Source organism: Aegilops tauschii, chromosome 4 (assembly GCF_002575655.3).
Source record: "Aegilops tauschii subsp. strangulata cultivar AL8/78 chromosome 4, Aet v6.0, whole genome shotgun sequence".
In the NCBI taxonomy this organism is placed as follows: domain Eukaryota; kingdom Viridiplantae; phylum Streptophyta; class Magnoliopsida; order Poales; family Poaceae; genus Aegilops; species Aegilops tauschii.
Genome location: NC_053038.3, coordinates 385,643,894 through 385,655,349, shown reverse-complemented (window position 1 = coordinate 385,655,349; position 11,456 = coordinate 385,643,894). Strand labels below are relative to the sequence as shown.

Genomic DNA, 11,456 nt, shown 5'->3' with positions numbered 1-11,456 from the left:
ACACGATGGATCATGTCAATTAATCAGTCGACCGATCCGATCCATCCATCACCAGAAGATTCAACGCCGACCACGTCCCGTGCGCATCACCCGCAACAGTGCGCCAACACTGGATGCAGCGACCGAGCCAGGCGGGCCGGGGTAGCAAGCATAGCACGAACACCGCGAAAAAACAAGGGAAAACAGTGCGCGCCTACGCGTCCAACGAGATGCCACGACACACCTTAATTAAGTATGGCAATACCACACAACCTTTTGGTCGCCGGGGGAACCGAGAGCTGTAGTAGAAATTGGACAGGGCGCGAATCTGAGATATAGGCTGAAGTGACGCCGCGAAAACGAGAGGTTTGTGGAACGTGTTGAAGCTGAAATCGAGGGCGTCGCTAGCTAATCTAACCTTTATAGGACACACCACACATCCAGAAGCCAACGTTTCAACGTTCAAACGCCTTGACTGATCTTTTCAAGGAACCTAGTTCGATGTCTTCGATAGCGAAATTAACTCTGGCCGATAGTATCAGTATAAAACTTTTAGAATTGACACACTAAAGATAATTACGTGAACACTATGTGCTAGAGAAAGAAAGAATTAAGTCCATATAGCCAGGGACGTGTACATCAACTCGTAATAAATATGGTTGTGTGCATCAATTTGATTCACAGATAGGGGCGTGATAATATAACTTTTTAGATAAAATCACTTTTTTTCTCAATATTTTATCCATTATAATGAGTTTTTGTTGTTTTCCCTTTTTAGACATTTTTTCATTTTTCTATCATAGAGTAGTTTTTTTTCAAAAAGAGGATAACCTCTAACTTCTTATCATAGCTATAGTTTTCTTTTATTTTGTATGCTAATCATTTAAGTTCAATGTAAAAAACATTACAATGGTTGAATTTTATTGACTCAAAATAAAAATCCGTGAGGACTCCAACACAATGAGCACGCATTCAACCTCTGCATAACTATGATACACATATCAAACACCAATATACACACAAATAAATATTTTAATAAATAACAAAGTCATATAAGACCAAAGCTATGTCAAAGCAACAAAACAAACAATCAAAATAGAAAATTGTTGGATCATAAACAATAGGCCAAACTCATTTATGCCTCGCCTGTTATGACTAAAACTAGTATCACACATATTAGATGCTCTCAAAATAAGGTAGCTATTTTTGCTCGTGTGGAAGGTAGAACCATGACTTGGTCGGTGTCTGGGCCTCCTAGGTGATAGAGCCGAACGATGCTGATTGTAATCCTCCTGGGTTTTGAGTAATACAAGTGTTTTAATCGGGAAAAAAATAATAGTTCTCATATACAAATCCCAGAGCTGGAGCGAACTGAGCGCAACTCACATGATTAGTCTTTTTGTGGTGGAACTAGTCCAACAGGGTTCAAGTCCTAGACTTGATACTAGTGCTCGCATTTTTGTGAATTTATTTTATACTTTTTTGCGATGTTCGTTCAGTGGGAAGAGACAATCGCCTCGACTACGGAGATGCCTATCGTAACTTCATCAATCTTAAGATGATGTGTCGGGTTAGTCACAGAGGTAGGGTTGTGTGTTCATATGAGTGAGTATATGTGTCCGCGTCTGTACTGTAAAAAAAGAACTCCCGGAGATAGAAAAAAAGTAGTTGCATCCAAAAAAATTGGGCAACAATTTCCTCATTTAGGTTTTTTTTGGCCAATCACTTTTTACCTCTCCACCTCTCTTGTCAGCACGCGCCACCGTCCGTGACCCACACGCCGTCACCGGCTGAAGCGATATCGCCCACCACCCGCAACCAACATAGCCATCACATTGGCTCGCTGCCCCTGCCCTATCCTCGCGTTCTCTTCCGCCGATCTTCGTCCTGGCCATCCCTCCAAACAACCCCTCTCCTCCAGCATTGACGACCCCCCCCCCCCACCACCCGCACTTGTCAACCCTCCTGCACTGCCGGTGTCACAGCTAGCCTCATCATCTCGGCTTGGTGGTCCGCATCTCAGTCCCATAACCACTGACCCATGAAAAAAAAACAATCATAAAAAAAATAACAAACATGTAAAAATACAGACAATTTACGCCCATTCACCTGGCGCCATTTCTTATTGGCGGATACTCTCTCCGTATCAAAAAGTTTGTTTTAGATTCGTCTAGATACATACCTTTTTGGTATTAGATACATTCGGATCTAGATAAAAAATAAAACAAGTTTTTTGGACAGAGGTAATAGATCGGATCGGGTCCATTTACAGTGGCCACCGAATGAACCCTCCAGCTGGTTAGCAGTTACTACTTGCCCATACGGTTCCGTTGATCTCCCGCTTCATTCTGCGCGCACCAAGTCTCAGCGACGCCTTTATAACCCCAACCCGTCATCACACACAGACTCCAAACAATCCCTCCCTTCCTTTGCCCCCTCTCACTCTCGCCGCCATGGAAGCACCGCACCCTCATCCGCCAATGGACGTCCATGAGCCTGCCCCGCCGTCCCCGCTCTTCTCTGACATTTCCCCACACTTCCCACTGTCCATTGCGGACGCCGGCGCCGGCGCGCTGGACCTCTCCTTCACCTCCACCGCCTCCGCATCCACCTCCTCCTTCACCACCGCCACCACCTTCAGCGCGCGGAGCTCTCTCTCTCTGCCGTCCTTCTCCTCCTCCACCTCGCTCTCGCCGCGGCCGCACTCGTCGTCCACCTCCCCGCACTGGACGCACCTCGCCGCCGCCCGTGCCGCCACCCCGGACGGCGTCCTCCGCCTCGCCCACCTCCACCTCGTCCGCGAGCTCGGCCACGGACACCTCGCGCGGGTCTTCCTCTGCCGCCTCAAGTCCTCGCCGCCGGCCTCACCGCTCTTCGCGCTCAAGGTCGTCGACCTCCGCGACGACGATCCCTCCCGTGTCTGCCACGTCCTCGCCGAGTCTCGCGTCCTCTCCTCGCTCGACCACCCATTCGTGCCCACCCTGTACGCGCGCCTCGACGCCGGACGCTACGCGTGCTTCCTCATGGACTACTGCTCCGGGGGCGACCTGCACTCGGTGCTCCGCCGCCGCCCCGGAGGCCGCCTGCCCGTCGCAGCGGCCAGGTTCTACGCCGCCGAGGTGCTGCTCGCTCTGGAGTACCTGCACGTGCTCGGCTTCGTGTACCGCGACCTCAAGCCGGAGAACGTGTTGCTCCGAGGAGACGGTCACGTCGTGCTCTCAGACTTCGACCTCGCGTTCCCGGCGTCCGTGGAGCCCGCCGTCCGCCGCCGGCAGGTGCGGCAGCAGAGCCGCAGCCGCAAGAGGAGCCTCCTACCGTCGTGCTTCTCTTCCAACCGCGGCAGCGACGAGGACGACGGTGACGCGAAGGAGCGGTTCGAGTTCGTGGCCGAGCCGACGACCGCCAACTCCAAGGACTGCGTGGGCACGCACGAGTACCTCGCGCCGGAGCTGGTGAGCGGGAACGGGCACGGCAACGGCGTGGACTGGTGGGCCTTCGGGGTGTTCCTGTACGAGCTGGTGTACGGGCGCACGCCGTTCAAGGGCCCCGCCAAGGACGTGACGCTCAAGAACATCCTGTCGAAGCAGGTCACGTACCCGAAGCTGGACGGCGAGGCCGAGGCGGCCGCGCAGCTCAAGGACCTCGTCGGCAGGCTGCTCGAGAGGGACCCGCGGCGGCGCATGGGGTCCGCGCGCGGGGCGGCCGAGATCAAGCGGCACCCGTTCTTCGCGGGCGTGGACTGGGCGCTCATACGGTGCGTGACGCCGCCGGTGGTGCCGGAGGCCGACGCCACCGCCGCGTCCCCCGCCTCCGCCGCCAGGCAGGCGAAGCTCGGGAGCTGGAACAGCCTGGGCGGCAGCAGCTTCAAGAAGAGCAGTAGCTTCAAGAAGAGCAGCAGCTTCGGGAGGAGGTCGAGCTACGAGGAGCGGCAGGGTGTATTCCGCAAGCTGATGAGTTGGAACCATGAGAGCCGATCCAAGAAGACCAAGACGAGCAGAATGAAGCCATGAATCTGTTCCTGTGTTTTTTGCTGCGTGTGTTCGTTTTAATCTGGTTAGGGTTCGTGGCGTGTATAGATCACTATAGAGTGGAAGGGGTCGCGATCGACCGGCGAGGCTGTGAGGTGGAGGAGGAGGAGCTTTGTAGTTTGTACAAAGATCGAGGCGATGTGTGTCACTGCGTTGACATGGTTTGATCCGTGCTCGTATATGGAGAAACTTCATCCCTTGTTCACTGAGATTTGTTTTCTCATGACGGTGCCAGTACTTTAGGGTAGTACTTTTTCCGTCCCATGATATAAAAGCGTTTTTTATATTAGTGTAAAAAACGCTTTTATATTATAGTACGGAGGGAGTAGTATATTACAGTGGGTTCTCTGACAGATTGACCAGTTGCCGTGGCAAGTTAAATGTCAGCAGTCCAGGGGATCACGTCTTTGACCAACAACAAGTAGAGTATCCGATATCTTGAACACTGATTCGTATTGAATTTGAACATCTGTGGAGCTCCAGGCTCATTTCTAACATTTCCTCTTCTGAACATTTTGAATTGGACGCCTTCTCCCTCCGCGGATGCGCCCATGCCATGCCTTTCTTGCCCACATGCACTGTACGGGTTGATCACTACTTCGGTCTGTCTAGTATTTTTTTCCAGAGCATTAACAGTGTCTCAGCTAACTTATTCGACAAATGATTTTACACGAAGATTCTTCATGAAACTCCACACGTCAGTAGAATGATCGATCAGATTTGATACCCAATATTTTAGATTTTTTTTATTTTTTCTGGTATTTTTTAAATATTCATATAGGTTTCACGGGCACCCAAGAGCTCCTATGCATTTTTTCTTTCAAAAAAAGAATAACCTCGGCCTATGTATTATACAATGTACACAACCATTTTTTTTTGTGTGTGAGAGGGGGTTTGCAAGGATGCACACAACCATTTTATTAAATTTAACCTATGCATTTTCCTTGTTGAAATACTAGTAGTTCGTAGACCAATTAGTTCCTACTACCAATCTACTCCTCGCCGACCGACCGGTATGAAACGGCCCAAACTAACTATACAGATCTGGATGTTCCTTTAAATTTAAAGATTAGAGAAGACGCACTTCCTCTTCAGGTCGTTGGCATTTTCTTTCTGTTACATTATAGCATATGTGCATCTTACCCAATGGCCCTGTTTGGATCCCTAAGTTAGAGTTAGTTGGAGTTCAAATAACCCAAAAGTATCCAACGATGATGGGTTAGTTTGGGTTAGTTGGATCTAACCCACCCCAAAAAACTAGCCCACACTAGAGGAGCTTATTTGGGTTAGTTCTTTTGGGCCCACTAAAAAAATTAGTAAAAAAAGTTACCCCTCCCATCCAAACATGGTCTAAAGTAGTCAAACGATTGAGAAAGAATATTTATTATCAATCTAACCTTACCATCCAAACAGCTCTTTGGTTAGAGTTAGTTTAAGGTTGGTTCAGGATTAAAATCTAACTCTAACCTCTAACTGAGTTAGAGTATTCAAACAGGGCCAATAATTGGATCGATCAAGGAGATGGTTCATGCATGAACCCAGCGGAGTGTGGGGGACGTACGTACTGGTTGTACACATCTATGATTACTACTAGTAATAACTAAACAATATGTACGTACGCGCGCATGGATGTTCCCATCGTTTTGCTCTTCCTCGAGGCGAAAGCGAGGGTTGCCGGGGAACGACGGCGAAACTAGCTGGCTAAGCCGAAAGCGAGACCCGGGCGCAGCGCAACAGAGCACATCACGAGCATGCGTCTACGTTAGCCGGCGCTGAGGTCGCGGAGTTCGCGGGGTCACCAGCGCGCCACGCCGCCGGGCATCAGGCGCATGCATATGTACGTACGTACCTCGTGTGTGCACCACCAACGCAACACACACACTGGTGAGTGGTGACTGGTGTCTGGCTGTCTTTGGCATGGTCATGCCGGTCCCTGGCCCGGGCCAGACGAGGACGTACGCGTCGCGGTGGCTGCTTTACGAGGAGACGACAGAGGGATGCATGCCATTGCCATGCGAATAAACCTGCAAAGCGATGGCCTCCGGCCGGTCCTGGCCGGGAGAGGTGCCAAAGTGCAGATCGACGATGACACAGCGGCAGGTTAAAGGCGAGAGGCCGGGTCGATCGATCAGGGAATGTGCCTTTTGCGGGCCGGGCCGGGGTGATCACTTTCCCGCACTCCCATGCAGTGCACTGTATCTATCGCCCGTCCTCGATGCTGCTACTACGTCCCTTTGTCTTTGGCTTGCTTTCAGTTTCAGTGAGCACGCGCGGCGCCTGAAATCCATGCCATGCCTGCATGTGAGTGAGCGAGGCCAACTCCACCGTGCGACCTCAAACGGACGTCCGTTTTGTCCGGTTTCCGTCCATTTAGGTAGGGCAATGGGTCGTGTCCGAGCATGTCCTGAGATGCGGTGGCGCCGGCCTCCAAAATGAATGTTTTTTCTCGCCGGCACCCATGCCAGCCTCCAAAAAGAACGGCCACGGCCGATCAGACGACCTAGTTCAGGCCTTCGGCGTCGAGCATCTCCTTCTGCCTGGCCTCGAACCAGGCCCTCGTCTTCTCGCTCATCTTCGACAAGTCCACGCTCATGATCGCAAGTGCCACCTCCTTCACTTTGGTGGCGGCATTGGTGGCCTCGATGTCGAGCTGCCTCTGCCTGGCCTTGACGTTGTCGGCCTCGATGTCGAGCTGCCTTTGCCGGGCCGCCTCCTCCATGTCGATCTTCCTCCTCTTGGCCGCCTCCTCCATCTCAAGCTTCTTCCTTTGAAGGTCTAGGTATTGCTTCATCTGCTCGTCCTTGCTTTGCCGCTTCTTCTCGTCCTACACATCCTTTTGAGACATCATGCCATGCAAAGTGTCATGCAATGCCATGGATGAGGCATCACGTATGTCGTCAACCTTGGAGTTGGTCTTGCCCCTCTGCCTCTTCAACGCCTCGCCATCTCCACCTCCGGCGAACTTGGTCGTCTTCAATCCTCTCTTCCTTTGAAGTTCACGGTATTGGTCCTTGAACTTAGGGCAATTGTTGATGATCGTCCAACAATGCGTAAGAGTGAATGGCTTGTCATTGTGTCGGGCCTTGAATGCCTCCAAAGATTGAAATGCCTACACCACATGATCAACAACAAGTGAACATGCAAACATATACAAGGCCGAAGTCTCATGGCCGTAGCCAGGAAAGGACTAGGAAGAAGACAGCATACCATGTCCCCAACGCCGAGACCACTCACAGGTCGTGCTTCAACGCTCTCAAATGCGGCGCAATACTTGTTGCACTCTTGTTGGATGAACAACCACCTCTTTTGAATCGAGCCGATGCCACGGTTGCTTGTAATTTGGTAGGGCTCAAACATCTTCCTTTCATGGAAATTTTTGTGGACTCTCGTCCAAAAAAACAAGGCCCTTTTGTTGCGCGCCGGTCCTCGGATCTTGGCTAATCTCCATCCAAGCTTGGCAAATCAACTTGTCCTCATCTTGTGTATATGAACCCGTGCGAATGCTCTTCCTCTTCTTTTGTGCTTCCGCTCTTTGGGTGAGCTCGTCGATGAACAATGGTTCGCCACTAATATCAACGTCATTGCCTTCTTCTTCATCACCATCACCTTCGACATAGATGTCATTGTCTTCATGCCACGAGTCACCATGGTCGTAGTCAGCACGGTCGTCGGCCTCTTCATCGGGGACGTACTGGGCGCGGCCATCCTGACTTTGGGTCTCGTCGGGGTCGTAGGCACGGCCCTGCCCACCCTCGAAGATCATGTCCTCCATGTACTGGTTGTAGAAGGGGTCGTCGACCGTGGAGTTGGTGTTGGCATTCCGTCAAACAAGACGCGGGGGCCCGGCATGGTGCCCATGAACGGTGCCCGTGCTTGCTTTCTTTGCATCTCGACGGACAGCCGGCCGCCACTGCTGGACCCAGGCGTGACACTGAGGTCGATGACGGCCGCGGGGCGCGGTGTCGACGGCGCGAACAAGCCGACGTTCGGCGACCCCGAGAAACGGGTCTGGCCGTCGTGCCTTGGCGGAGGAAAGCCGGGCGACATGGGCGTGGTCCGCGACGTCGGCGACTTGCAGTGCGGAGGCCGGGCGACCGCGAGCCTGTGCTCGCCGGGCCGACGGCCGCTGCAGGGAAACCGGCCGGACGGCCCATGCCAAGCATGAGGAGGGTGTGCGCTTTGTTAACGAGGTCCTCCTTCTCGTCGACCGCGCCCTTGCGCCGCGCGGCCTCCATCGCATCGCGCTGGGCGGCGAACTTGGCCGCGGCGGCATTGACCTTGACGACCGCTCTCCGTTTCCTCCTCTTCACCGATTCCGCGTCCAACTTGGCGATCTCCTCCGGCGTGCACTCCGACCGCGGCTTCCTTGGCGCCTTGGCCGCCTTCTTCTTCACCTTTCTTGGTGGGTCGACGGCCAGGCCGCCGGAATTCGGCGGGGCGTCGGCCATGGACGGGGGAGAGAGGAGGCGGCAGGAGGGAGGTGGGAGGGCTTGGGGAAATGGCGCCAAATGGGGCGTGGGGGGGGGGGGGGGTTGGTTTCCCTCACCGACAGGCGGGCCAGGGGAGGACAAGCGCGCGCGTCCTGCCCGTCTGCGCGCTGTCTGTTTCACCCCAAAACCGGCGCAAACTTGGGCCGGGGATGGGTCGAAAGCGGACACAAAACGGACAAAAGTCCGTTTGCGCCCGCGCGCTGGGCCGTCTGGTTTGTCCATTTTACCCCAAACGGACAGGGGCGGACAGGATGGGGTCGCGCGGTGGAGTTGGCCTGAGGGGTCGGAGCTCAGCTCCCCCTAACACCGTCGGAGACGTACGCACGTGCGATGATCTAGCTCATCGGTCACATCTGTCCATCGGCGCCTCATCGGGGTTTGAGGCTTACGTCCGTTCAGCACGAGATAAAAGAGTCCCAAGCTTCTTAGGGCATGTACAATGGTGGCATATGGATACATACGTCCCATGACAAAAAGTAGTTTGAGGCACCTACATTTATTTCTTCTCCCCAATGTAAGTTACAACTAGTGGGCCTCATTAAGAAATACTCCCTCCGTTTTTAAATATTTGTCTTTCTAGAGATTTGAAATGGTTACCACATACGGATGTATATAGACATATTTTAGAGTGTAGATTCACTCATTTTGCTCCGTATGTAGTCACTTGTTGAAACCTCTAGAAAGACAAATATTTAGAAACGGAGGGAGTAGAAAATAAAGACTCTAATACACATGCATCTCTACTTTTCACTCTAACCTTTTCAGCTTTTGGCACCGGACCACACTTTTTCTCTCCAAGCACCCGCCTCCTGCAGAGAATCCCACTTCCCTATCCGAACCTAATTTACCTGATATCCGATCCTACATGGCATGCGAGGCATCACCCTAGGGCTATGCATTGTACATGCCCTTAACACAAGAGTTGGAAACTCGCAGGAGTGGTACGCTCGCAAATCACAGTCAAATTAGCCATTGGATGCGTGGACGCATCTAGTGATGTGATGTACTGTTACTACTACCACCAGTAGTTTTCGCCGTTCAAATGGGTTCGGTGAATCGTCCGCGGATCTTAAACTATGAATTGACAGTTAGTAGTAAATGTCAGAAGATCGATGGCAGAGTGATGAACACGTTCAGAGAACCGGTCAGTCCCCGATGCTGGCGCGCGCACGAGATGTAAAACGAGGCGAGGATAAGAGCATCTGATCGAGTAGTATATTGCTGTCGGTTTCAGCCGGTCCTTTGCGCTGAATCGACCACAAGTATTCGCAAACTATGCTCATCGGAGTGCTTACAAAACTAGTCCTGTGCGTACCCGGCCCCTTGGAAACATATTATGCTATAGTAGAAATTTTGGTGCATGCACGTAGACTGGTACTACCTCATTTCACACGGAGCATATGAACGGAATTCCCCATGTCGAGCATCGCAACGCAATGATCGAGAGGGGGTAGGGTAGATTCAACCGCCGGCCGGCTTGGGACAGTGGGATCGATGCGGCACGAGACATGGCCGGCGACGCGTCACATGCATTTTTGTAGGAGTATTTCTCAAGCCAAAGGTCATGCATGCATCCCCACGGCGTGCTAATCATATGGCCCCTCGTCGACTGTCGCCTGAATCCATACACATTTTTTCTACGAGCGTCGACGTGCCAGAGAATTATCACCTGTTTTCTTCGCATCAACTGATTGATGCAAAGTTGTGGTAAAACCGCGACGAGTAATATGGATCGACTACGATTATTTCTCCGACAAAATATTGGAACAAGTACGATAGAGGTGATGGATCGATGGATGCTTCCTTGCCACCCATCTCGTGGCGAGCATCTCAGCTTGGACGAGGCTGCAGGTGCGTGATGGATCATTAATGCGCTAGCCATGGCAACGTGACCATGCTGGCGACCGGGCCAGATCCCCCATCACGTACATGGCATTACTGTTTTGTTCCACGGAGGTGGAAGAAGAAAGATCGTCGAGGATGCCAAGGGAAAAAGGAGATGCACGCAGCTTTATTCCGGTGGAAGCTACAAGGAGGAGCGGATTGAGCGCGCGTGACGTGCTGCACTCCGTTCCACGACGGGAACGTACCGCACAAAATGAACATTCTCCGGGAGCCAGCTAGCTACCTTTCTCCCCTTTCCTCCACCCCTTCCTTTTGCTCTCAACCCCAAAATGCCTTTGCCGGCGAGCAGCATATTCCCTCCCTTGGCTTTTCGCCTGGCACACACGATGCTCCATCCATCAGCTTCTTCTTCTCGCAGTAAAACATGTCAAGAAAGTACTTATCTCAACACATAATCATCCTAGCTATCCCTGTGTTAAATCGATCACTTGGCTTTCTTGTGTTCTCTAGCCTGGCATAGACTGGCATGCTCTGCCACTTGAATTATTTCACACTGTATTATTCAAGCTGTAGATATTCCAAAGATTAAAATATAGTCTCAGAGGGATAGCAGGAATTTAAGCCATTGGGCCGGCCATGCCGCTGCCAGTAGTTGAGGGAAAAGAAAAGAAAATGGAAGCCAAGCCAGTTCACAAAATTCTCTACCGTTAGGCACGAGGAGCACCACGATCTAATAATAATGCACTGTGGTATGCCTTCTTAATTCCGTCTCTGGGATGTGCTGCCTGCCTGCAAAGCGATGCCACTGTTATTAGGCACGCATGAGGGCACATCGTGATCTGAGAGGAGATTCCCCACCCCCCCTAATTGACATTTTTGAACTAATCATTTCTCATGGGACTGTGGCAAGTGGCCGTAAAGAAATGAGGCCGTGTCCATGCTTAGCGCAACATGGGGACGTGCTGCGTGTGGGTGTCGATCGGTTGGATGACTGTTAATCAATTGTTTTGAATCGTTGGACTTAGAATGGGTGATGGGGAGGAACATCAGGCCTGCATTTTCTAACCAATCTTGTGGAGTTGTGGTTGCTCTTACATTCCGTTTCCTTTTGTTT

At 51.9% G+C, this 11,456-nt stretch overlaps 1 protein-coding gene across 1 annotated transcript; it reads left to right on the top strand.

Annotated features, from left to right (window-relative positions):
* Positions 1–2,376: 2,376 nt before the first annotated feature.
* On the top strand, positions 2,377–4,216 carry LOC109741732 (serine/threonine-protein kinase WAG1). Its single transcript, XM_020300806.4, has one exon. The coding sequence runs from the start codon at positions 2,433–2,435 to the stop codon at positions 3,987–3,989; it is 1,557 nt and encodes a 518-aa protein (XP_020156395.1). The 5' UTR covers positions 2,377–2,432; the 3' UTR covers positions 3,990–4,216.
* The last annotated feature ends 7,240 nt before the right edge of the window (positions 4,217–11,456 follow it).